Here is a 27,654-nt window from a genome sequence, read left to right on the forward strand (position 1 = left end):
CGGGCTTGTCGCGGGTTCAGTCTTCGAGCAGATCGCAGATACTCCAGGTTTTTATGGTCGGTTTAAATGATAACCGGGTATACCGCACCCTCCAACAGGTAACGCCATTCCTCCAAAGCCAGCTTGACAGCCAGGAGCTCTCGATCGCCAATGGTATAGTTGCGTTCGGGTGCCGAGAAGATTTTAGAGAAGAAGCCGCAGGTGACCAACTTCCTGGTGGACGACGTCTGCATGAGCACGGCCCCGGCTCCTGAGGAGGAGGCATCCACCTCCAAGGTGAATTGTCGGTTCAACTCCGGTCTGTGGAGAACAGGAGAGGAGGCAAACGCCCGTTTCAGGAAACAGAAAGCGGCGTCGGCCTCAAGTGACCAGACTTTCGGGTTGGCCCCCTTCTTGGTCAAGGCGGAGAGAGGCACCGTCAGAGCAGAGAAAAGAGGGATAAACTGGCGATAATAATTGGCGAAGCCTAGGAAGCGTTGAACGGCTTTCAGTCCGGAGGGAGGAGGCCACTTGAGGATGTAAGACACCTTCTCAGGATCCATTTGGAGGCCTGCGTCAGAAATCACGTAGCCAAGAAAGGGAAGGGACGACCGTTCAAACACACATTTTTCGTACTTGGCATACAGACGGTTCTCCCTAAGCCTTTGTAGAACGAGTCATTTGTTTTTTCAGCGGGTCAGCAAGTCGAGGGAATAGACAGGATATCGTCCAGATACACGACCACACAGATGTAGAGAAGATCCCTGAAAACATCATTCACCAGTTCGAAGGGCATCACACAGTATTCGTAGTGCCCGTCACAGGTGTTTAATGCCGTCTTCCATTCGTCTCCCGGGCGAATACGAACCAGGTTGTAGGCTCAGCGAAGGTCAAGTTTGGTGAAGATACGGGCCACCCTGAGCCGATCGAATAGCTCCGAGATGAGGGGAAGGGGATATTTATTCTTCACTGTGATCTGGTTCAAACCCCGATAGTTGATGCAGGGGCGTAGGTCACCTTCTTTCTTCTTGACGAAGAAAAACCCGGCTCCTGCAGGAGACGAGGATCTCCTGATGAACCCCCTTGCCAGGTTATCTGCAATGTAGTCCGACAAGGCCTGAATCTCGGCAGGGGATAAGGGATAGATCCATCCATGGGGAGGAGTAGTGTTTGGCAGCAAGTCGATGGCACAGTCGTAGGGTCGATGTGGCAGTAACACCTCTGCCTCCTTCTTGTCAAAAACGTCCGCAAATGACCAATATGCGGAAGGCAGTCCCGGTAGGAACTCCGATGCTGGAGATCGATGAACGGGCCATACAGACTGCAGACAGTTCTCATAGCAAGACGGGCCCCAACGAGTAATTTCTCCAGAGCGCCAACTGACGACAGGTTCATGAAGTCGTAACCAGGGTAGGCCCAACAGGAGTGAGTGAGCCAGTTTCGGGAGGACATATAGAGCAATCTTTTTGGTTTGCAGAGCACCAATACGGAGGTCCACGGGTTTGGTAATAAACAACATGGGTTCCGATAGGGCTTTCCATCAACGGAAGCGATCACAAGGGGTTATGAAAGCGGGATGACAGGCACCCGGTATTTGTCCAGCGTAGCCTGTTGGATAAAATTGCCCGCTGCCCCTGAATCAAGGTACGCCTCCGCCGTAAACCGGGTTTCCTCCATCGTCACTTGGACGGTCAGCGTGACCGGGTCTGAGAGGGTTCCGGTGCCTAGGGTGGCCTCTCCTACCAACCCTAGGCTTTGGAGTTTCCCGGCTTCTCGGGGCAGGAACGAAGCAGGTGTGTATCGCTTCCACAGTAGAAGCACGGGCCCTTGGCGAGCCGCTCTGCTCGGCGTTGCTCAGCTTGTCCCAGGCAATCTATTTGCATAGGTTCGGAAGTAGAGTTGCCGGGTGGCACTGACTGAGGTACGGTGGACCTCTGCGACGTGGAGGCGTGACGTGTCGGTCGTCTATCCCGGGATACTTCCTTGGACCGTTCCTGGAAGCGGAGATCAATTCGGGTTGCTAGAGAGACCAGGCCATCCAAGGTAGGAGGAACATCACGACCGGCCAACTCGTCCTTGATGCGACCGGAGAGGCCCTCCCAGAAGGCTGCTGTTAATGCCTCGTTGTTCCATCCTAACTCAGAGGCAAGCGTACGGAACCGGATGGCATACTGGCCAACTGTTAGGGTTCCTTGGCGTAGCCGGAGGAGTAAAGAGGCGGCCGTGGTGGTGCATCCCGGTTCATCAAAGGTGGTACGGAAGGCCTCAAGGAATCCCCAGATGTCGGTAGTCACCGGATCTTCCTTTTCCCACAAGGGATTTATCCAGGCCAATGCTTCACCCTCCAGATGGGACATCAGAAAGGCCACCTTTGCTTGATCAGAAGCAAAGAGGTGTGGAAGCAACTTGAAATGCAGCGACCATTGATTTAAGAAACCTCTACAGGTCTTGGGATCCCCGTAGTACCGGGGCAGAGAAGCTAGGCAGAGTCTCGAGGTTGAAGAGGAAGCCACTACGGAAGCCGCTGCCGTGTTCTGATCCGAAAGGGATGTGGCTGTTGCTTGAAGACTATTCACACGGGTGTCCACTGACGACATAAAGGCCAGCATGCGAGATTGGGTCTCGCGTTGTCGTACCAGTTCTTGTTGTAATCCGGCCAACTGGGACGCTTGTGCTCCAGCGGAATCCATGGCCTGTTCAAACTGTAATGTCCTGGAGGTGGATTCACGGGACCATGCACCGGACTCCCCCAGAAAGGCAACCAAGAGCTAACCCCTATACAGGGACTGTCTGGTCATCCACCAGAGGGCCTAAATGCACGGCAGCCGGAACACTGGGAGTACAGGGTACGGGTCCTTCAGAGATTGGCACGGGAGATGACAAATAGTCCAACGGGAACCAGAGGCAGGACAGATGATGGGACCCGGGTACAGGTGCCGAGTAGTAACATCAGTTGGGATCCGGATCCAGCGGGACGTGCAGGCTGAAGCATCTAGGTGAAGTCCAGGTGACGGGTTCAGGCTGACGGGAGATGGCGGGATCCTCAGCAAACAGTCACTGGGACACTTCCTAGGCTATCGGCAATCTGGGACCAGGTCAGGATGGCAGACGGGCTCTGCGGAGGAGACAGTGTTAGTCAGGGTACAAGATACAGAGGGACCTGAACACCTAGCTATGGGAACACGTTGAACAGGCACCGCCCACCTGGAAAGGGAAGTCTTATATACCCTGTACCTGTATCACCATATCCTGTTCCCGGGACGCTGGCCCTTTAAGAAGAGGTGAGTGAGCGCGCCCACGCCCTAATGTGCATGCGCGATGCCCGAGTGCCAGAGGCCAGTACAGGAAGCAGGGAGGACAGTGGAGGGGATGCAGAGGAGCCAGGCACCGGATCCTGGGTCGCAGAGTGGCGCTGGGAGCGGCGGACGGGAGTCATGGAGGACGCACGGGAGGAGGAGTGAGCGGAAACGCCGCGGGCAGGAGGACCTGGGACCGGAGCGGTGAGTGACTGGCAGCGCCGGGACCCGGGGAGCATGACAGCTTGCTAGGGCACAAACCACTAACTAGGTAAACAAGGATATTGATCAGGTACCTTCCCTACTGGGAGAGTGCCTTAAGTACTCAGTGCGTCTCAGCAATAGGCTGAGAGGCACTTCCTGGAAGTGACGCACTGGGCCTTTAACAGAACGGCAGCGGTGTGCACGCGCACACGCCCTGGGAGCACTCCCAGAAATCCTGTGCTGTGTACAAGCAGGAAGCACCCACGTGTAGCACCGCGGTGAGGCTGGGCAGTGTGGAGAGCGCTGATTGCGGTGGTAAGCACGCATCCCTGCGGAGAGTGCAAGGAGTGCAGCGATGCCAGCGCTACACTCTTGAGGAATTTTGGCCACATATCTTTGCAAAATTGTTGTAATTCAGTCACATTGGAGGGTTTCTGATCATGAACCGCCTTTATAAGGTTCAGCCACAGCATCTCAGTCGGTATAAGTCTGGACTTTGACTAGGTTGCTCCACAGTCTTCAGTTTGTTTGTTTTTTTAAGCCATTCGGAGGTGACAACATTTTGGATCATCGTCCTGCTGCATAACCCAAGGACGCTACAGCTTGAGATCACAAACAGTTGGCCAGAGATTCTCCTTCAGGATTTTTTGGTAGACAGCAGAATTCATGGTTCCTTGTACCCCAGCAAGTCTTCCAGGTCCTGAGCAGCAAAACAAAACAACCCTTGACCATCACACTCCCACCACCATGCTTTACTGTAGGTATGATGTTCCGTCTCTGAAATGCTGCGTTACTTCTACACCAAATGTAATGGGACATTCACCTTCCAAAAAGTTCTACTTTTGTCTCTTCGGTCACTCTGCCTTCAAAAACAACGGAAGAAAAAGAGATGGGTGGTCATGTGGACCCCAGAACGGTGACAATAAAATCTACAGCTCGTGCCACTAAAAGCAAAAGCCCCGATACAGCGACTGAAAATTTACGAGTGATCGCTCACGGGAACGTGAGGAGGTAAAATTAAAGGTGAAGCGGTTCTGAGGGGTCTGCATGGACCTGGAGCCAACCCCGGACCCCGAGATAACGCAGGAACGAGGAGATTTAGAGGCATGGACGGTTGTATTTACCGTCTATTGTGCAGGAAAACAACGTAAATGTCACCAGAACTGGATTTTCTTCTTTGCCGGAGGAACAAAGAGTCAGGGGAGAAACGCACAGAAATTCTGAGCCGGGAGGAACGCGGGTAATTCCCAATCGTGACCCTGCGCTTCGCCTTGGGCGAGTGTCGTGGAGGCAATTAATGTCCAGGTGCAAATATATATAATAAATGCACATCACAGCCAGAGAAGTGTAAGCTCCTGTGGTGCCTGACGCGCTTTATGCCCCAGCACCACACATGGGGTCATTCTCTGCGGTCTGCGCCATACATGAGGCAGTGGAAGGTCACCACATACAGGCAGGAGTCTCTCCAGTCACTGACGTATACACGGGGATGACTGGAGACACATGTGCTGCTCTGCTGCAGTGGTCTGTAATCTGTGGTCTCCAGCAGCTGAGAAATGCCCTGATATCTGTGCGGCGGGGGACATGCTGGGAGTTTAGAGACACAGATTACAGACCAGCACTATGTACAGCAATGTCCGCAGAGACTCAGCGCCGCCGCCATCTTGTCGGAGCCCGTCAGCAGCAGCACGTCCGCTGTGAGGAGAGGCGGCGCGGCCTCTAGTGGTGGCAGCGGGCAGCGCAACCCGGAAGTGCTTCCTGAGGGAGTCTGTTGGGCCGAGACACTTTCTGTTTGAGCGGCGGAGACTCCGAAGAGACCGGAGCCCGGCGGCTGCATGGACTTGTGAGTATCCCCGACCGGCCCGTCCACACCGGTATATACAGCTGCTATATACTGCCCTCCTGCTATATACTGCCCTCATGACATATATATATATATATATATATATATATATATATATATATATATATATATATATACTGCCCTCATGATATATATACTGCCCTCATGATATATATATACTGCCCTCATGATATATATATACTGCCCTCATGATATATATATACTGCCCTCATGATATATATACTGCCCTCATGATATATATACTGCCCTCATGATATATATACTGCCCTCATGATATATATACTGCCCTCATGATATATATACTGCCCCTGCCCTCCCGCTATATACTGCCCTCATGATATATATACTGCCCTCATGATATATATATATACTGCCCTCATGATATATATACTGCCCTCATGATATATATACTGCCCCTGCCCTCCCGCTATATACTGCCCTCATATTATATACTGCCCTCATGACATATATATATATACTGCCCTCATGATATATATATATACTGCCCTCATGATATATATACTGCCCTCATGATATATATATACTGCCCTCATGATATATATACTGCCCTCATGATATATATACTGCCCCTGCCCTCCCGCTATATACTGCCCTCATATTATATACTGCCCCTGCCCTCCTGCTATATACTGCCCTCATGACATATATATATATACTGCCCTCATGATATATATACATACTGCCCTCATGATATATATACTGCCCTCCTGATATATACTGCCCCTGCCCTTTTTTTTTATATACTGCCCTCCTGATATACTGCTCCTGCCTTCCTACTATATACTGCCCTATACTCTCCTGCACGTATGCTGCCCCTACCCTCCTACAATATACTGCTCCTGCCCTTCTTCCGTGCGCCTCCCCCCGCCGCCGCTCTTCTCCCGTGCGCCTCCCCCCGCCGCCGCTCTTCTTCCGTGCGCCTCCCCCCGCCACCGCTCTTCTTCCGTGCGCCTCCCCCCGCCACCGCTCTTCTTCCGTGCGCCTCCCCCCGCCGCCGCTCTTCTTCCGTGCGCCTCCCCCCGCCGCTGCTCTTCTTCCGTGCGCCTCCCCCCGCCGCTGCTCTTCTTCCGTGCGCCTCCCCCCGCCGCCGCTCTTCTTCCGTGCGCCTCCCCCCGCCGCCGCTCTTCTTCCGTGCGCCTCCCCCCGCCGCCCACGCTCTTATTCCGTGCGCCTCCCCCCGCCGCCCACGCTTTTATTCCGTGCGCCTCCCCCCGCCGCCCATGCTCTTATTCCGTGCGCCTCCCCCCGCCGCCCACGCTCTTATTCCGTGCGCCTCCCCCCGCCGCCCACGCTCTTATTCCGTGCGCCTCCCCCCGCCGCCCACGCTCTTATTCTGTGCGCCTCCGCCCCCGCTCTTATTCTGTGCGCCTCCCCCCTCCGCCCCCGCTCTTCTCCTGTGCGCCTCACCATCCCCCATCCCCCGCTGCTCTTATTCCGTGCGCCTCACCCCCGCCCCTGCTCTTCTTCCTTGCGCCGCCCCTCTTATGTTGGAGGCAATGACCTGATGAAGATTTTCCCCCGGACTCCACATCACCTGCACTCAGTGCATCTGACCCCTCTGCCCACAGCGCACAGGACCAGCCTCGTTACAGTGTGTCATGAAGCTGCTTAGTCAGGGGGAATTTCTTTTTAAAAAATGCAAATTGTCACATTTTCTTTTTTTTTTCTCAGAACTTTGTGAATTCACATTTCATACTCTTGAGTGTAGAACTTTTCTTATTGCTTCCCCTGATCGGGGCTGGCGCGCTGGTTGCTGACCTGCTTCCCCCGGTTGGGGCCCGGCGCGGTGGTTGCTGACCTGCTTCCCCCGGTTGGGGCCCGGCGCGCGTTCCCCCGGTTGGGGCCCGGCGCGCGTTCCCCCGGTTGGGGCCCGGCGCGCGTTCCCCCGGTTGGGGCCCGGCGCGCGTTCCCCCGGTTGGGGCCCGGCGCGCGTTCCCCCGGTTGGGGCCCGGCGATTGGGTGTCGGTGATCTGATGTTTCCGTTTTCTCGCTCTTCTCCCAGGTCCACAATGTGCACCACCCCGGACTGATCAGAGCACCAGGCATGGCTGACGTGGCGGCGCAGAGCCGGGTAGAGGATGGGACCCTCGGCGCAGACGTGGTGGATGAGTTCACCGCCCCTGGCGATAAGGGCTGCTTGTTGGAGCGGAGCCGCGGCCGGGTGCAGACGTTATTCCCTGTGACGTTCACCGTTCTCGGGTGTTTGGAGAAATTTAATTTTGAGGAAGGAGAATATGGAAAGATCCCCGGACGCATCTGGCTGCAACTGAAAGGCAAAAGACAAGCGGTGCTGAAAGCCAAGGTACGGGGGCGTCCTACGGGGGCATCACGGGGAGACGATGCCTTTAACTACTGCTTTATTTATGGCAGGAAACCCAATGAGGTGTCAGCAAATTGCTGTAAATCCCTCATAAATCGGTGAGGGCAGAGCCGCAGCCGTTGCGTGCCGTGTGTCACAATGTCTTAAAGACGTAATTTCCCACGGAGGAAGTGGGAGTTTTACTAAACCTGTATTTCAGGTGCGGAGGCTTCGGATTCCTCTGTAGCTCCTCTGTGCGGTGACACACGGCGCCGGCATCCACAGCTGTGAACACGCCTCTAAGAGGGAAAATAAAGGCGCACGAGCACGGTCCAGCGTCTCCTCCGTCCTCCGAAGAGGCTCAGCCTTCAGCATCATTGTCTGCACACGATGAGATCCGGCAAGATTGGGATCAGTGATCGTATGGGTTGTGGGGCCTATGTAAGGGCAGCAAGGTGGGGGGAAGGGTCCTCGTATCTATTAGACCCCCCCACAGCTCGCAAAAATTATATTCTGTCATGTGGCTAATAGAAGCAGACGGAGAATATAGCAGACGACCTGCAGAGCCTAACTTCCTGCATTCATAGGGTTAGATGGACCGAGGAGTCGGGGCCGCTGCACGGATGGGGGGGTTGTTGGGTGGGGGTGGTAAGGCAAACAGAGGGGATATATGTACAGAGGCGTTTTGGCGGGGAGGGAGGTGGCGAACATGGGGGTCCAGGGTGTGGTCACGGACAGTGGGTCCGGTCCGTGGACAGGAGGTTTCCAAGTACAGACATGTGGGGTTCCCCTGGGGGGGGCGGTTGCGGACACGTGGGGTTCCCCTGGGGGGGCGGTTGCGGACACGTGGGGTTCCCCTGGGGGGGCGGTCGCGGATACGTGGGGTTCCCCTGGGGAGGCGGTCGCGGACACGTGGGGTTCCCCAGGGGGGCGGTCGGTCGCAGACACGTGGGGTTCCCCGGAGGGGGGACAGTTTCGGCAGCGGAGACAGAAAGGGAAGTCCCAGGAGGAGAGGCAGATGGGGGGGGGTTTGCAGGCGGACAGGGGGGTCCTGGGGTTAGTCGCGAACAGGGGGTCAGAGGCGGACAGGGGGGTCCCAAGCTGGGAGGCGGAAAGGGGGGGCTGGGGCTGTGGGGGTGGAGTGGTTTGGAGACTGACAGGGGGGGTCTCTGGGGGAGGTGCACAGAGTTGTGGCTTATTCCGTTTTTCTTACTGAAGATGCACGCTCAGCTGGGGTGAGAATACATGTGTATGGAGGGATTAGCTGTGGCTGACCACCGCTCAGTGTATGGGGGGGATCGTGTACAGGAGCTCGGACCCCTAGTGCTGTAATTTCTTTGCTGTCTCTGCAGTGATCGGATAATGCACAGGTCACACAGAATAATACCTTACACATTAATAAGAATGAGCGATACTTGTCCATAAATCCATTAAGTCCCATACGCCTGAATCTGTGGGGTCCTGTAGTGCAGGGGTCACAGGGGGTTCATGTAAGACCCCGCGGAGACGTTATAATGTCTCCTTCCCTTTATCCTTCCCTTTATCCTTCCCTTTATCCTTCCCTTTATCCTTCCCTTTATCCTTCCCTTTATCCTTCCCTTTATCCTACACTGATGCTGATTGTGTCCTGATGCTAGTTATTTTCTTGGCGTGTCGTCTGAGCCAAGATATGAAAAGTTCCTGATAACGTGTGGAAATCCCGGCGAGGAGATGAGGAAGCTTTTCTCGGCTGTGCAGGAAGTTGTTGTGTGCTTCTGCGGCAGGAGAGAGGGAAGTGTGCGGTGTCGGGGTCACCGCGCAGGGAAACTCCACACCGAGAAGTGACGAGGACGATCCATTCATTCATTTTTTTATTTTTATTTTTTTTTAGAACTGCAATAAAATAATTGTAGCTATGCAGAGCGCAGCCGATTACCATACACTGCTACTGTGCTCTGCATAGGTACAACTCCAGCCGTCCACGGTCGTTTTGATGCCTTCTCCATACTTTGCTGCTGCATCTTCTGTGGTCTGTTTGGATCATTGTCCTGTTGCATAACCCAAATGTGCTTCAGCTTGAGGTGTGCTTCAGCTTGAGGTGTGCTTCAGCTTGAGGTCAGGAACATTAAGGAATAACGTTTGGAACTCCATTCTATGTCTGAACTGGGTGCAAAAAACCTAAAAAAACATCACTATGGGGAGATAAGGTATGCACACCAGTGACTATGGAAGGGGAATACATGCAATAGCAGAAACTGCCGTGTGAATACTGACAAAACAGCCCCCGACCATCACACTGCCACCACCATGCTTTACTGTGGGTATGATGTTCCATCTCTGAAATGCTGTTAGTTCTACGCTAGATGTAATGGGACATTCACCTTCCAAAAAGTTCAACTATTGTCTCCTCGGTCACTCTGCCTTTTAAAATAATGGAAGAAAGAGAGGTCGAGTGGTCGTGTGGACCCCAAAACGGTGGTGATAAAATCTTCAGCTCGTGTCTTGAAAAGCAAAAGCCCCGAAGCAGCGATAACAACTGGAAATAAATGAGTGATCGCTCACGGGAATGTGAGGAGGTAAAATCAAAAGTGAAGCGGATCCGGAGGGTCCGCATGGATCTGGAGAGGGAAGTGTGCAGCGTCGGGGTCACTGCGCAGGGAAACTCCACACCGAGGAGAAGTGACGGAGACGCCCGCAGACAATCCATTCATTAATTGTTTCTTTCTTCGGCGCTCTATTGGGAGACCCAGACGATTGGGTGTATAGCTACTGCCTCCGGAGGCCACACAAAGCATTACACTAAAAAGTGTAAGGCCCCTCCCCTTCTGGCTATACACCCCCCGTGGGATCACGGGCTGCTCAGTTTTCAAGCTTTGTGCGAAGGAGGCACACATCCATGCATAAGCTCCACTGTTTAGTCAGCAGTAGCTGCTGACTATATCGGATGGAAGAAAAGAGGGCCCATACTAGGGCCCCCAGCATGCTCCCTTCTCACCCCACTTGTGGTTTGTAAGGTTGAGGTACCTATTGCTGGTACGGAGGCTGGAGCCCACATGCTGTTTTTCCTTCCCCATCCCCCTGAGGGGCTCTGAGGAAGTGGGATCTTTCCGGCCACCAAGCCCTGAGGCCGGGCTCCATCCACAGACCCATAGAACCTGCTGGATGTGGAGCGGGAGTGCCGTTCAGGGACAAGGCCCTGCAACTTTCAGGTACTCTGTGTCCCCGTATGGCAGGCCACGCACACTCCAGGCTTGCTGGGTGTGCTAGTGCGCCGGGGACTGTAGCGCTGTGCGCTGGGCTTATAGTCCCTGCAGATTACTGGGGGACTTTACGTGTGAGGACCGCCGCGCCGACCGCCCCTGGAGCGGCGGCGCAGCTGCGACTTGTAGTGCGCCGGGGACGCGCCGACCGCGCTTTTACGGCGGCGGCGCTTCTAACTTTAGTCCCCGGCTTTTGCGGCCTAGCGCCGCTTCGTTCCCGCCCCCACCCTGTCACTCAGGGAAAGGGAGAGACGCTGTTCTATAGCAGCGCCGAGAGCTGGAGCCTTATTTGCATTCTCCAGCCCCCTTCACTAGACACAGTGGGCGCCGGGTTCCCGCTCTTGTCTCGGGCACGCCCTCGGCCCGCCCCTCTCCTCTGGACGCCGGCAGCCATTCCGGCACGCAGAGCGGGAAAACGGAGACAAGCGCTGAGCTACCAGCACAGGATTCCGGCGCCACACACCCGCTTTTGTGCGGGCGGTAAGCGGCAACTAAAGTGCTGACCCACTAATGCCGAAGTGTCCTGTTGTACTTTTGTACGGTCGCTATTCAGGATGCAGACCTAGAAACAGCAGCAAAAGATCAGGGGTGCTAAAGCACAGACTCTATATGCTGCCTGTCTTGCATGTGCTGCAGTGTCATGTGTCCTTTATGCTTGTATGCTTTACATTGCACTGTAAGGGCTATTCTTGGCTGTCTACCCGCCTAGATGGCTAGACAGCGGCAGCAAACAGCAATGGTGCTAAGGCACAAGCTTTCAATGCTGCTTGGATTGCATGTACTGCAGAGTTTGTTTTCATGCTTGTACATTCACTGCATGTCGCTATTCTTGGCTAATGCTCCTTGATGACCAGACAACAGCAGCAGAAAAGCAAGGGTGCTAAGGCACAAGCTTTCAATGCTGCTTGGATTGCATGTGCTGCAGTGGTTATTTTCATGCTTGTATGCTATACATTCACTGTATGTCGCTTTTCCTGGCTAATGCTCCTGAATAACTAGACAACGGCAGCAGAAAAGCAAAGGTGCCAAGGCACAGGCTTTCTATGCTCCTTGTACTGCATGTGCTGAAGTGTTTATTGTACTTCATGCTTGTATGCTATACATTGCACTGTACGGTCGCTATTCTTGGCTAATGCTCCTAGATGGCTAGACAGCAACAGCAAAAAAAAAAAAAAGCATGGGTGCCAAGGCACAGGCTTTCTATGCTGCTTGTACTGCATGCGATACTGTTCCAGGACCCCCAGTGTGTGCAATTACTCAACGGGGTCTCTGCTACAGGTGGCCAAAAGAACCACCTGTGATCCCTGTCCAGGGACAGGGACGGAGTTGCAGTTTCCGCTGATATATTGTCTGTGACTATGACTAACATCTTACAGACTTTGCAGTCCAGACAGACCTTGGGCAATGTTGATCCAATGCCCCTGGCCACCCTGATTTCGCAACAAATCATGGCTCCAGGAGGGTCCCATGCATCCCAGGGTGCAGGCTCTGACACGGACGACAGTCCCAGACGGCCTAAGCGAGCTCCCTAAGAACGGCCCTCGACTTCATCACAGTACTCTCTGTATGACGAGGCAGACGTAGCTGTTCAGGACTCTGATCCTGAGACCGCTCTCAATCCGGATACACCGGATGGTGACGCTATAGTGAATAATCTTATAGCGTCCATCAATGGAAGGTTGGGTATTTCTCCCTCAACTCCTCCAGTGGAGGGGTCAGCTTCACAGCAGAAGAAATCCCTATTTCGGTATCTCAAGCGTATATTGAGTACTTTTCTGGTCACTCTGACTCCAGAGAAGCAGTCCAGGAACACCACGCTTATCCCGATAAGCGTTTCTCCAACCGTATTGAGGATACGCGTTGTCTCTTCCCCCCTGACGTGCTCAAGCGCTCCAAGGGTGGATCCCCCAATCTCCAGGCTTGCGGCTAGATCTATAGTTGCAGTGGAAGATGGGACTTCACTTAAAGATGCCATTGACAGACAGATAGCCCTCTGGTTGCAATCTGTCTATGAAGCTATCGGCGGGTCGGTTGCCCCGGCATTCGCAGCCATAGAGGCACTCCAAGCTATTTCAGCTAGTATTGCGCAGAGGGACGCGGTCACATGTACATCTTGGCCGCAGTAGCGTCCTTCACCTCGCAATGTCGGCATTGCGACTCAAGCTGTTTATGCTGTCCTGGACTCTACGAGCCGTACGTCAGTGGCGTCCGCCAACTCCGTGTTGTTACGCTCCTAGTGTTAAGGGATTGGAGCAGATGCTGCTTCCACAAAAGTGCTTAACCAGATTGCCTTTATCTGGTGACAGACTGTTTCGTGAGCGGTTGGATTAAATCATTCAACTGTCCAAGGGTACGGATTCTTCCTTACCCCAGCTATCAAACAAGACCCATCAGGAGAAGGGACAGTCGAGGTTTCGGTCCTTCCCAGGCTCGGGCACGTCCCAATTGCCCTCGTCCAACAGGACTCAAAAGGCTCAGAGGGGCGCAGGTTCCTGGCGGGCTCAATCACGCCCGGAGAAGGCAGCCGGAGGAACCGCTACCAAGGCGGTTTCCTCATGACTTTCAGCCCTCTCTCTCCGCGTCCGCGGTCGGTGGCAGACTCCCCCGCTTTAGCGACATTTAACTGCCACAGGTCAATGGCCGGTGGGTGAGAGACAGTTTGTCGCAAAAACTTCCTCACCGGCCGAGCCGAGGCTCTTCTGCAGGCAGTAGGAGTAATCCCGGCTCCTCCTCAGGAACAAGAGACACTTTTTACTCCGATCTGGTCGGGGTGACAAAATAGGACGACTCCTTCCGTTCCGTTCTGGACCTTAAACTGCTCAACAAGCACGTGAAAACCAGGCGGTTCCGGATGGAATCCCTCCGCTCCGTCATTGCCTCAATGTCTCAAGGAGATTTCCTAGCATCAATAGACATCAGGATGCTTATCTCCACGTGCCGATTGCTCCAGAGCACCGGCGTTTGCTACGATTCGTTATTGAAGACGAGCATCTTCGGTTCGTAGCCCTACCCTTCGGTCTGGCGACAGCCCCACGGGTTTTCACCAAGTTCATGGCAGCAGTGGGACCACTCCCGCACTCTCAGGGTCACCTTGTGATCCCTTACTTAGACCATCTACTTGTCAAGGCACTCTTTTAAGAGGCATGCCAACACAGCCTGAACATGGCGCTGGAGACTTCCCAGAGTTTCGGGTGGGTCCTCAACTTTTCAAAGTTAAACCCAATCGCTGGCATATCTTAGCTTGGGGTTTCACACTCTCTCAGCGATGGTGAAGCTTCCACTGGACAAACAGCGGTCACTACAGACGGGGGTGCAGTCTCTCCTTCAAGGAGACACCTCATCCAGAGGCAGTCCCTTTCACGCAGTTTCATCTGCGTCCACTTCAATAGAAGGGAAGTCGATGTCCCTACACAGGAACGTCCCCCTTTCTCAGAAGAGGAGTCCACTCTTCAGATCAATTGTCTGGAGCTCTGGGCAGTGTATATTGCCCTGCAAGACTTCCTGCAGTGGCTGGAAGGCAAACAGATCCGAATTCAGTCGGACAATCCACAGCGGTGGCATACATCAACCACCAAGGCGGACTACGCAGTCGGCGAGCCTCCCAGGAAGTCCGCCGGATTCTGCTAGGGGTGGAAGACAGAGCATACACCATATCCGCAGTTCACATCCCGGGCGTAGAAAACTGGGAAGCAGACTTCCTCAGTCACCAGGGCGTGGACGCAGGAGAATGGTCTCTGCACCCGGACGGGTTTCACGAATCGGCACAACAGCAAGGTCCCGGTTTTCATGACGATCAAAGAGCTCTGGCGACAGGCATCTCACGGTCGGTCAACCGTGGGCACTACCAGACCGGCCAGACTTACTGTCCCAAGGGCCGTTTTTCCATCTGAATTCTACGGCCCTGAACCTACTGTGTAGCCATTGCGTCCTAGATCCTAGTGTCCTCAGGATTATCCCAAGGGGTCGTTGCCACCATGAGACAGGCTATGAAGCCCACGTCTGCTAAGATCTACCACGGAAGTGGAAGATTTTCTTTTACTGGTGCTCGGTACAAGGAGTGTCCCCCTGGCCATTGGCATTGCCTACTTTTCTTTCCTTCCTGCAATCTGGGTTGGAAAAGGGCTTGTCGCTCGGCTCCCTTAAAGGGCAAGTCTCGGCGCTATTGGTGTTTTTTTCAGAAGCGTCTAGCACGACGTCCGCAGGTACGCACGTTCCTGCAGGGGGTTTGTCATATCGTCCCCCCGTACGAGCGGCCGTTAGATCCATGGGATCTGAACAGGGTACTAGTTGCTCTCCAGAAGCCGCCTTTCGAGTCTCTGACGGATGTTTCACTCTCTCGACTATCACGGAAAGTGGCCTTTCTGGTAGCGATCACGTCTCTTCGGAGAGTGTCTGAGCTAGCAGCGCTGTCATCCAAGGCTCCCTTCCTGGTGGTCCACCAGGACAAGGTAGTGCTGCGCCCCATTCAGGAGTTTCTCCCTAAGGTAGTATCCTCGTTTCATATTAATCAGGATATCTCCTTACCTTCCTTTTGTCCTCATCCGGTTCACCGGTATGAAAAGGATTTACATTTGTTGGATCTGGTGAGAGCACTCAGAATCTACATTCCCGCACGGCGCCCCTGCGCCGCTCTGATGCACTCTTTGTCCTTGTCGCTGGCCAGCGCAAGGGGTCGCAGGCTTCTAAAGCCACCCTGGCTCGATGGATCAAAGAACCAATTCTGGAAGCCTACCGTTCTGCGGGGCTTCCGGTTCCTTCAGGGCTGAAGGCCCATTCAACCAGAGCCGTGGGTGCGTCCTGGGCATTACGACACCAGGCTTCGGCTCAACAGGTGTGCCAGGCAGCTACCTGGTCGAGTTTGCACACTTTCACCAAACATTATCAGGTGCATACCTATGCTTCGGCGGACGCCAGCCTAGGTAGAAGAGTCCTGCAGGCGGCAGTGGCCTCCTCGTAGAGGCGGGCTGTCTTGCAGCTCTAACTTGAGGTATTTTGTTACCCACCCAGGGACTGCTTTTGGACGTCCCAATCGTCTGGGTCTCCCAATAGAGCGCCGAAGAAGAAGGGAATTTTGTTACTTACCGTAAATTCCTTTTCTTCTAGCTCTTATTGGGAGACCCAGCACCCGCCCTGTTGTCCTTCGGGATTTTGGTTTGTTTGCGGGTACACATGTTGTTCATGTTGAACGGTTTTCAGTTCTCCGATGTTACTCGGAGTGAATTTGTTTAAACCAGTTATTGGCTTTCCTCCTTCTTGCTTTAGCACTAAAACTGAGCAGCCCGTGATCCCACGGGGGGTGTATAGCCAGAAGGGGAGGGGCCTTACACTTTTTAGTGTAATGCTTTGTGTGGCCTCCGGAGGCAGTAGCTATACACCCAATCGTCTGGGTCTCCCAATAAGAGCTAGAAGAAAAGGAATTTACGGTAAGTAACAAAATTCCCTTCTTTTCTTTCTTAGAACTGCAGTAAAAAAAAAATGTAGCTATGCAGAGCGCAGCAGCTGATTACATTGCTACTGTGCTCTGCATAGGCACCAGCCGTCCAGGGTCGTTTTGATGCCTTTACTGTCAGATCTTAATCTTCTTTCTTGCTTTTTTTTTTTGCAGGAATACATTAAAGGCCTTTGTGAACCCGAGATGGAGATGAAGGAGAGCTACCCCAAGGAGATCCATTGCATATTCGCGGGGGCCCAGAGTCTGTTCCTGAACCACCTGATTACGGACACCTCCGCTCACGTCACCATGTTGGAAATCGGACTCCTCAGTATTAAAGGCAGAACCGAGCCGGTGGTCATGGCCCAGAGTCACATCCAGCAGTTTGTCAGACTTTTCCAAAATAATAAAAGTTTACCCCAAAGCCAAGAAACGGAGGTAAAAAAGAGGTTTAAACAGTTTGTGGAGGCCAACGCCGATAAGTACACCATGGACTTATTACTACTGCCCAGCGTCTTAAAGGAGGAGCTGCTGAACCTCACGTCTTGTGACGCCGATCCGGAGATTGCCGCGGTTATTCCCGATAGTGGTCAGTGCCAGGAGACATCGAGGAAAAAAACGCGGACTCCCGTGACGGAGCTGACCAGCCAGCTGGACTCAGTGTTTTCCAATGTACCCGACACGGCAACAAACCCGACGCTCGTGTCGCTCAGCCACCAGGACAGATTGTCCACGAAGAGGCGATGTTCAGAGAACGAAGAGCGGTGTCTGAAGAAGCCGTTCTCCTTAGACTGCATCCAGATAGACGGTCCGGTCTCCAGTGCCGGCGCCGCCGACGCTTCCGTCATTGACCTGGTGTCCGATTCCGGCGAAGAATCGCTCATCATCGTAGACGAAGACCACACCGTAAGCCCCGAGACGGAGTACAAAATCCTGGTGAACTTTTTCAAGACGATGGGATATTCCAAGGAGGTGGTTGAGAAGGTCATCCATCAGTTTGGACAGTCCGAGGAACCATTAAAGCTTCTTGAAGAAATAGAAAAAGAAAGCAACAAGGTGCCGGAGAGTCGGCAAAACGCCATAGACGTGAATACATCGAAGCCGAGGCAAGAGGTGATGGTGGATCCCGTCAGGAGACGCCCATCCGGCAGTGACGAGGTGCACAACCCGACGGCCACCAAAGGATTCCAGACCGGACTGCCAGCAACAGAGGTTAATTTACCAAAAAATTTCAGTTTTGTGGCCAGAGGCGCCTCCAGTCCTCCAAGAAATAATGACGTCGTCATCCTAGACAGTCCGGGACCTTCCAAGCTGCCCCCAGTGCCGCCGGTGACGAAGCAGATACCTGTAAGAGTCAACAATTCTACCCACCCGCCAAAACCTGTGCAGAGCGATGTGAAGCCCTCGGCGTCCGTGCGGCCGGAGAATCGCAACCCGCCGGTGACTGGAGTGCAGATATTCCTCAACTCCATCAAAACCCCCTATAGACTGGAGCTAAAAAACGAGCCGGGGAGATCCAATCTGAAACACATCGTCATCGATGGGAGCAATGTCGCCATGAGGTCAGTGCTGTGCCGCTTGTGGTAATTAGATCAGGGATGTGCTGAGTCTCTGCCGGACGTCGGCAGTGACGAGCTGTGTGAGTGACTTTGACAGCAGCATGCTCTGTGGGCAGAAGTGGAGATTGCTTGGGCGACATGCTGTCTGGGTGCCGGTGGAGGTTGCGCTTTGCTGTTTGCGCTCTCTGGGCAGCGGCAGAGGTTTGCGGCAGTGGTGTGCTCTCTAGGCACTGGCAGAGGTTGCAGCAGCTGCGTGCTCTCTGGGCATCGGCGGAGGTTGCGGCACCTGTGTGCTCTCTGGGCATCGGCGTAGGTTGTGGAAACTGTGTGCTCTCTGGGCATCGGCGTAGGTTGCGGCACCTGTGTGCTCTCTGGGCATCGGCGTAGGTTGCGGCACCTGTGTGCTCTCTGGACATCGGCGTAGGTTGCGGAACCTGTGTGCTCTCTGGGCATTGGCGTAGGTTGCGGCACCTGTGTGCTCTCTGGGCATCGGCGTAGGTTGCGGCACCTGTGTGCTCTCTGGACATCGGCGTAGGTTGCGGCACCTGTGTGCTCTCTGGGCATCGGAGGCGGTTGTGTACTCTCTGGGCGCTGGTGGAGGTTATGGCGGCTGCGTGCTCTCTGGGCGCTGGTGGAGGTTATGGCGGCTGCGTGCTCTCTGGGCGCTGGTGGAGGTTATGGCGGCTGCGTGCTCTCTGGGCGCTGGTGGAGGTTATGGCGGCTGTGTGCTCTCTGGGCGCTGGTGGAGGTTATGGCGGCTGTGTGCTCTCTAGGCATCGGCGTAGGTTGTGGCACCTGTGTGCTCTCTGGGCATCGGCGTAGGTTGCGGCACCTGTGTGCTCTGGACATCGGCGGAGGTTGCGGCACCTGTGTGCTCTCTGGGCATCGGCGTAGGTTGCGGCACCTGTGTGCTCTCTGGACATCGGAGGCGGTTGTGTACTCTCTGGGCGCTGGTGGAGGTTACGGCGGCTGCGTGCTCTGTGGGCACCAGCGGTGATTGGCATTGGTGGCGTACTCTGTGGGCGCCAGCGGAGATGGGCATCGGCGGCGTGCTCTGTGGGCACCAGTGGAGGTGGGCATCGGCGGCGTGCTCTATGGGCACCAGTGGAGGTGGGCATCGGCAGCGTGCTCTGTGGGCATTGGCGGCGTGCTCTGTGGGCACCAGCGGTGGTGGGCATCGGCAGCGTGCTCTGTGGGCGCCAGCGGTGATGGGCATTGGCGGCGTGCTCTGTGGGCACCAGCGGAGATGGGCATCGGCGGCGTGCTCTGTGGGTACCAGCGGAGGTGGGCATCGGCGGCGTGCTCTGTGGGCACCAGCGGATGTCACCGCACCCTTGTATCTAGGCTCTTGTTGGCAGGTGACTGGGTGACTCACTGAGCCGTACGGAGGCAGCTGTTCCCGAGCCGCGCGCTGTTCACTCTGCCCCATCACAATACATTGATAAGTGCAGGTTAATGAGTCACAATACAAGAATAAACGTGACCGCGTCTCACCAGCCTCATATAGAAACCTGAGAAATACCGAAAGCAAAACTGCTATAGATAAGAGCCGCACACGAGCGGCCGGGGTCACCGCCACTCAGGAGCGCAGGAGATTGTGCAAGATTAGCAGAACATGGCCACACTCTACACCAGCGCCTCCACTAATAACAGGTCATGTGCAGTATTGCAGCTCAACACCATTCACTTCCAAGGAGCTAAGCTGCAATAGCACATACAAACCATCAGCACGGGGGGGGGGGCGCTGTTTTTAGAAGAAAAAAAAATCCTCTTTATTTTTTTCCTCTTGATACAGTTGTTTCCAAATTTACATACATTACATTACTGATCCTCAGTTACCTCCTGTATTATCCTCCAGAGCTGCACTCACTATTCTGCTGGTGCAGTCACTGTGTACATACATTACATTACTGATCCTCAGTTACCTCCTGTATTATCCTCCAGAGCTGCACTCACTATTCTGCTGGTGCAGTCACTGTGTACATACATTACTGATCCTGAGTTACCTCCTGTATTATACTCCAGAGCTGCACTCACTATTCTGCTGGTGCAGACACTGTGTACATACATTACTGATCCTGAGTTACCTCCTGTATTATACTCCAGAGCTGCACTCACTATTCTGCTGGTGCAGTCACTGTGTACATACATTACATTACTGATCCTCAGTTACCTCCTATATTATACTCCAGAGCTGCACTCACTATTCTGCTGGTGCAGTCACTGTGTACATACATTACTGATCCTGAGTTACCTCCTGTATTATACTCCAGAGCTGCACTCACTATTCTGCTGGTGCAGTCACTGTGTACATATATTACATTACTGATCCTGAGTTACCTCCTGTATTATACTCCAGAGCTGCACTCACTATTCTGCTGGTGCAGTCACTGTGTACATATATTACATTACTGATCCTGTGTTACCTGCTGTATTATACTCCAGAGCTGCACTCACTATTCTGCACGGTTCAGCTTCATATTCTTGAATAATTCAGTGTTTGCTCTGGATTTGAATTCTAGGAAATCTTTTCTTCCACCATTATGAGTTCAGCTCTGCTGTCAGTATTGTGTCTGATGAAGCACTTGCACATGTGTTTCCAATAGTATCCTGCAGAATTGTGGATGCAGCTCTGAGGTGTAAATCTTCACAGTAGTGGTAATAAACAGTCAACAAGAGTACAGACAGATTTCCGATAAATCCCGGCATGAGTGTAAATGTCGGAGGGTCCTGGTGTTGTCACTATGTATTTCTCTCTGGCACTGGGGTGAGGGGGGGCTGGGCTGGGGGCCGGCTACAGGTGGGGGGGAAAGGGGGAGGGCTGCAGGTACGGGTGTGTGGGGGGGGGGGGCGGCTGCAGGTATGGGAGGGGAGATCATTAATTAATTGGCCGGTGAAGATTATTTATGCCCTGCATGGGGGGGGGGCTCCTGTTTTTCTAACACTTTGTCCGTTTTGCAGCCACGGGTTACAGAAATTCTTTTCCTGTCGGGGAATCGCGATCGCCGTGGAATATTTCTGGAGGAAAGGCCACAGGAATATAACGGTGTTTGTCCCTCAGTGGAGGACGAAGCGAGACCCCAACATCACAGGTAACCGGGGGTCATCAGGGGTCACCGACGTATGCAGGGTCTACGCAGTGGCCGTTCTCATACACTGCAGCTCAGAAGCACCACACACTACGCAGTGGCCATTCTCCGGTACTGCAGCTCAGCAGCACCACACACTATGCAGTGGCCATTCTCCGGTACTGCAGCTCAGCAGCACCACACACTATGCAGTGGCCATTCTCAGGTACTGCAGCTCAGAAGCACCACACACTACGCAGTGGCCATTCTCCGGTACTGCAGCTCAGCAGCACCACACTATGCAGTGACCATTCTCAGGTACTGCAGCTCAGCAGCACCACACTATGAAGTGGCCATTCTCCGGTACTGCAGCTCAGCAGCACCACACTATGCAGTGGCCATTCTCAGGTACTGCAGCTCAGCAGCACCACACTACGCAGTGGCCATTCTCTGGTACTGCAGCTCAGCAGCACCACACACTATGCAGTGGCCATTCTCCGGTACTGCAACTCAGCAGCACCACACTATGCAGTGGCCATTCTGAGGTACTGCAGCTCAGCAGCACCACACTACGCAGTGGCCATTCTCAGGTACTGCAGCTCAGCAGCACCACATTACGCAGTGGCCGTTCTCATACACTGCAGCTCAGCAGCACCACACTATGCAGTGGCCATTCTCAGGTACTGCAGCTCAGCGTCCACTCCCTTCAGTATGACGTTTTCCGCACTAACCCTTGATCGTCTTGTTCCCGTCCTGCAGAGCAGCACTTTCTTAATCAGCTGGAGGAGCTGGGAATCTTGTCCTTCACCCCTTCCAGGACGGTGCTCGGCTCCCGAATCGCGTCTCATGATGACAGGTGTGTAGGTCGCTGTGTAATCGACTCAGGTTTTCTTAGTATTTTGGGGGTGAAAAGGGGTTGGACAGGGACGGAAAAAAAATGGCTACTTTATTCTCACAACAGCGCCACATCTGTCCTCAGGTGGTGTGTGGTATTGCAGGTCGGCCCTTTTGAAGAACTTGAGGCTTAGCTGCAATACCAGAAGCGCAGCACAGCGCCTTCAGCGGAATCGTGGCTGTGGATGGTACTGCATTGCGCCCCCTATTGATTCAGATAACGGGTGTTGCACCCGCATTGCTCCGATATTGAGGACCCAGCAATGGTCAGCAGCGAGGATGACATTGCGTCTGCACATACCCGACAATCAGTGTCGGTCACTAATCATCCAAACAGTGAGATCCGGAGGCTGCCCGCTCGGTGGTGAGCGTCACCGGGGTCTGTGGAGCACCAAATATTCAGTATTTTCGGACAGTCATTAATGAGAATAAACCTTATTTCGGATCTTGTAATATTTAGCGCCAGGTTATATTATTTTGGACCGCGGCTTTGCTGCTCGGTCTGTAGGGTCTGGAGTGGGGTGAAGTGGAAGACGTGCGTCAATCAGCTCCAAATTAACCTCTTCCTCTCTCTTTGCAGGTTCCTGCTGCACTTGGCAGAGAAGACGGGAGGCATCATCGTCACCAATGACAATCTCCGGGAGTTTGTGGGGGAATCTCCAGCGTGGACCAAGGTTATAAAGGAAAGGTCGGTGCTGCTCGTGTGTCTCAGTAACCGCCAATTTTACCAGCCCCACCACCTGGGCCGTCACCTGCCCCGGTCGCGCGCGCTCCTCGGCGCCGTCACCTGCCCCGGTCGCGCGCGCTCCTCGGCGCCGTCACCTGCCCTTGCCGCGCGCGCTCCTCGGCGCCGTCACCTGCCCTTGCCGCGCGCGCTCCTCGGCGCCGTCACCTGCCCTTGCCGCGCGCGCTCCTCGGCGCCGTCACCTGCCCTTGCCGCGCGCGCTCCTCGGCGCCGTCACCTGCCCTTGCCGCGCGCGCTCCTCGGCGCCGTCACCTGCCCTTGCCGCTCGCGCTCCTCGGCGCCGTCACCTGCCCTTGCCGCGCGCGCTCCTCGGCGCCGTCACCTGCCCTTGCCGCGCGCGCTCCTCGGCGCCGTCACCTGCCCTTGCCGCGCGCGCTCCTCGGCGCCGTCACCTGCCCTTGCCGCGCGCGCTCCTCGGCGCCGTCACCGTCACCTGCCCTCTGAAACCACCTGTGAATAAACCCTTTTTTACCTGCTGACCTCTGCAGGTTATTTGTAGGTACTGCAGCACAAATATTTCCATTGTGATGTCCTAAACACTGTCCAAGCAGTGAGACCCCCCTTCCTCAGGTTAAAGCTGATCGCAGGGAAGCAGTGAGACCAGCTGTGAGCCGCTTACTTCGGAGAACCCTTTTAACCAAAACGGAACATCCCCACTCCTTTAACACCGCCGTGACTTATGGATGCCTCTGAAGATTCCTCACTTTCGTCTTTCTCTCCTCAGATTATTACAATATACGTTTGTTGGTGACATCTTTATGATCCCAGACGATCCACTCGGACGACACGGCCCGAAACTTGAGGACTTCCTCAGCAACCAGCCGCAGCTCAGGTGAGGAGGACGTTTCGCCGCTCATCAGGTGTCCTCTAGTGCTCCATTCATACGATAGTTAAAGAAATAGGGTTTTGGCTTCCAAAATGTCTCTATTTTGTGCCGTAGATTTTTCAGAGGAAAGCGGAAGCGGAAACCTTATCACTGACGACCTTGCGCGCAGTCACAGACCAGCAGAGCGCCCGCTATCCGGCTGCATATACTCCCGTGCCTCTTGCTTTTAATATAAAATAATAAAAAGTGAATTAAAATAGTTTCTTAGATGCTTTTATTATTTTTTTGCTCAGGTTTGTCCAGTCTTGCCTTCTTTGCTTTTTGCAGACGGCACTGTGCACCAGTGCGGTGCGATGCCAGATTAGCGGTGGATTCTTCCACCTTGTTGCGCCGTACAGTCTCTGCGCACGTAGGACTTAGGGTTGCGGTGCATGAGACAGTGGCAGTTTCTGTGTTTTATTGATACCTCTCGTTTGTTCTCTCCTTTCCTCCAGCGGCCTCCCTCTCGCCCCTCGTCCATCGGACAGCGGAGTGTTTTTTCCTAGTAATGACGTCTCGCTTTCTGGGATTTTTACCGCCGCCACCAATAACTCCCAACCCAGAACATTCCTACCCATAGACAAAAAACCCACCTTCAGTCCGGCCATCCAGAACATCCTTCGCCCGCAGGCCGTCGTCCCCCCAAAGAGGACTCCTCACGAGACTTCACAGCTAAAAGACTCTCTCCTCAAGATCTTCCCCGAATCTCAGCAGAGGGAGAAAATCAGCCAGATCCTGACGGATCATCCGTACATGAGGGACCTCAACGCTTTGTCCGCCATGATCCTCGACTGAGCACCCTCATACTGTTTTATGTCCAGTTTCTTTTTGGGGGGGGGGGGGAGTTGGACTCAGAATTGTTGGAATTGTAGCGCTGTTTCCTGCACGAGTATTCGTTCTTTATTGGGACTTCATATTTATAAAGCATTAAAGCAGTGGAGCAGCCGCTATATAGTGGTGGAGGCGGCCGTGCATCACCTCGGTGCGGTAAGGAAATGCATCATTGGTGCATGTGGCACCCACAATTTAACCTTCAATTTTTTTTTTCCGCCAAGGGTGTTGGTCCTGCACTAAAAGATCACGGTTTTTGTGGAAAACCACTAATGGGGAAACATTTATTAGAAATGTTTCTACCGACTCTACTACGTATGGCTCCTGCGGCGGTCCTGCTCTGCTCCTGCGGCGGTCCTGCTCTGCTCCTGCGGCGGCCCGGCTCCCGCTCTGCCCCTGCGGCGGCCCGGCTCCCGCTCTGCCCCTGCGGCGGCCCGGCTCCCGCTCTGCCCCTGCGGCGGCCCGGCTCCTGTTGCGGCCGCCCCATCTCCTGCTCCGCTCCTGCGGCGGCCTGGCTCCTGCGGCGGCCCGGCTCTGCTCCGGCTCCTGCTGCGGCTGGCGGAGGGAAAAAAAAAGCATGAGATATGGGAGCGTAAATGAATACATACAGTATATACAGGTGCAAACCATTTAATTGAGGGAATGTTCATCCCGATTGTTTGCCCCCGGTCAGAGGGCACAATTTATATATTTAAAATTTAGGGTTTTTTTAAATTACAACCATTTGAGTTGGAGCCGTTTGTTCGTTGCATGTTGCACAGATTTGACAAACTCCGGAGCGAGGACGGCTCCTGGAATCGGAGGATATAATGTTCTGTTCTTAATGACCGGAACACAGCAGAATTTGTTTTTATTGTTTTTGTTCTTTTATCCGATACTCCGAGTTCGTGTGTGGAGACCTGAGGGGACGTCTCACCACGGTAAATATATTATTTATTTTAGAGCCATGTTCTGTTGGTTGTTTCTTCAATGAGGAGCGGTCCTGCTGCTCCGGATTTGTGGGGTTTTTTTGCATTCGCCAACGCCGCAGCATCTTCTGCAACGAGATATTGTGGGGGGGGTGTTTTCATTTTGCCCCAAAACAATTATCATTCTTTGGCTGCAGTGTTCCAAAGATTTTTTTTTTTTTTTTTTTTTCTTCCCCTTGACATTTTTCCATCTTTGTTTGATTTTTTTTTTTCTTTTTTCCTTTTTAAAGCTTTGAATCCGATATTGCGGCAATTACATAAAATGCACTATGTACGAAGATTGTTTTATTGCAGCGGCGTTTGTTTAGGAAGTGGGGGGGTCACAAAGCAGCACGATCTGTGTGGGGGTTTTTTTCTGTTTTTATTTTTATTTATTTTTTTATTTTTTTTGCATTTATTTTCCCATTCTTTTTAGTATTTGAGAAATGACGAATAAGACACTAAGGCCGGGTTGTGTTCGGGCAAAAATATCTCAATGCCTCTGAAATTCAATATAGTGGAGCAAAAACATATTTTTTTTTCTGGCCGCATGAAGCCCCAGAATACATAAAGAGCGCCATAAAGGATTAATGTATGTTATTTTTTTTTTACTTTATATAATATATATATACATATACACACACACAATTAAAAAATTATTATATATGTGATATATATATATATATATATATATATATCACATATATAATAATTTTTTAATTGTGTGCGTGTGTGTGTGTATATATATATGTGTATATATATATGTGTGTATGTGTGTGTGTGTGTGTATATGTGATATATATATATATATATATATATATATCACATATATAATAATTTTTTAATTGTGTGCGTGTGTGTGTGTATATATATATGTGTATATATATATGTGTGTATGTGTGTGTGTGTGTGTATATGTGTATATATATATATATATATATATATATATATATATATATATATAATATTATATATAAAATATATATTGTATAATTACACACAGTTGGTCAAAGTAGTATTGAATACGTCACCTATATATTAAATATGGATTTCCAAAGCTGCTATTGACATGAATTTCTCACCAGATGTTGATAACAACCCATCCAATCTACACAGGCAAATAAATCAAACCATAGATGACCATAAAATAAGTATAATATTGAGAAATGACACAGGAAAAAAGTATTGAGCATATTACTGGAATGTATGTAATACTTTGTATAAAAGCCTTTGCTGGTGATGACTCCTCCTGTATGGAGACACTAGTCGCCTGCATTGCTCGGGTGCATTTTGGTTCCATTCTTCCGCACAAACACTCTTCACATCCTGCAGATTCCAGCTCCTATGAATTCTCCTTCCATACATTTTCTATTTGATTCAGCTCCGGTGATCGCCCCGGTCATTCTAGCAGATTATATTCTGCGGTATTTCACAGACTTGTCTAAATATTGTTGAGCAAACTTTAAACCCCCTGGAACCTGCTTTTTGTTCAGCAATGGAGTCTTGTGCGGTGAGCGTGCATACAGGAGCGTGCATACAGGCCATGGAGAGGGAGTGTATTATTTAGTTTTCTGTGAAACAATTATCCCTGCTGATTACAGGTCGTTCTGTGGCCTCCACAGGTGGTTCTCTGATATTTCTTTTCACACCTCTCTCTGTCGTAGCCGGTTTATGGTGAAATGTTGTTTCCACTTTTGGATTACGGCTTCAACAGTGCCCACTAGAGCCTTCGGTAGATTAAAAATTCTTCTGTAACCAATGCTGTCAGTATGCGTTACATCAATAAGTTATAGAAGATCTTGAGACAGCTCACTTGTTTTACTCATCATGAGATGTTTCTTGTGTGGCACCTTGATAATGAGACACCTTTCTACAGGCCATCAACTGAACCCGCTGATATTGTTTGTCACTGCGTGTCAGGATTGCTTTCTAATTACTGATCAATATCAGCCGGTATCATGACTTTCCAACTCTTTCTTCATGTGTTCAATACTTTTTCCCTGTGTCATTTCTCATTATTACACACCTCTAAATTTATGGTAATCTATGGTTTGATCTCTTTGTGGATTGGATGGCTTGGTATTGACATCTGGTGAGAAATTCATGTCAATAGCAAATTTCGAACTATATTTACTTAGAAAATTGGTGACGTGGTCAACTTATTTCACATATATATTTTAGTGTATGTGAAATAAGTTGACCACGTCACCAATTTTCTAAGTAACTATATTTCTAAATTTGCTATTGACATGAATAATAATTTAAATTTTTTGTTGTTTTTTTTGCTTCTACAAAGCGGAAAGTGTCAGGTGGCCTAATGTTGTTTTTAATTTTTTTTTTTATATTTTTTTTTATTTTTATTTTTTTTTTAGATTTTATTTTTTATTTTTTTTATTTTTATCTCCATAGCAT

The 27,654-nt window shown here is 52.2% G+C and overlaps 1 protein-coding gene across 2 annotated transcripts; it reads left to right on the top strand.

Annotated features, from left to right (window-relative positions):
- The first annotated feature begins 5,236 nt into the window (after positions 1-5,236).
- Positions 5,237-25,849, top strand: N4BP1 (NEDD4 binding protein 1). 2 transcript variants are annotated; one of them, XM_075326184.1, is made up of 8 exons: positions 5,237-5,322; positions 7,367-7,666; positions 16,508-17,895; positions 20,854-20,984; positions 21,720-21,816; positions 22,435-22,542; positions 23,324-23,431; positions 23,920-25,849. In XM_075326184.1, the coding sequence occupies exons 2-8, from the start codon at positions 7,409-7,411 to the stop codon at positions 24,257-24,259; spliced, it is 2,430 nt and encodes an 809-aa protein (XP_075182299.1). In that variant the 5' UTR covers positions 5,237-5,322; positions 7,367-7,408; the 3' UTR covers positions 24,260-25,849. The 2 variants fall into 2 exon arrangements, with proteins under 2 accessions (XP_075182299.1, XP_075182300.1); XM_075326185.1 differs by lacking the exon at positions 23,920-25,849 and adding an exon at positions 23,540-23,907.
- The last annotated feature ends 1,805 nt before the right edge of the window (positions 25,850-27,654 follow it).

This window comes from Anomaloglossus baeobatrachus, chromosome 10 (assembly GCF_048569485.1).
Source record: "Anomaloglossus baeobatrachus isolate aAnoBae1 chromosome 10, aAnoBae1.hap1, whole genome shotgun sequence".
Classification (NCBI taxonomy): Eukaryota; Metazoa; Chordata; class Amphibia; order Anura; family Aromobatidae; genus Anomaloglossus; species Anomaloglossus baeobatrachus.

What these genes read in the sequence shown, in the direction of transcription:
- N4BP1 (XM_075326184.1), top strand. Translation starts at nt 7,409, where the DNA reads ATGGCTGACGTGGCGGCGCAGAGCCGGGTAGAGGATGGGACCCTCGGC. An exon ending in AAGCGGTGCTGAAAGCCAAG is followed by an intron (nt 7,667 to 16,507) that starts GTACGGGGGCGT and finishes TTTTTTTTGCAG; the next exon opens with GAATACATTAAAGGCCTTTG. An exon ending in ATCGCGTCTCATGATGACAG is followed by an intron (nt 21,817 to 22,434) that starts GTGTGTAGGTCG and finishes CTCTCTTTGCAG; the next exon opens with GTTCCTGCTGCACTTGGCAG.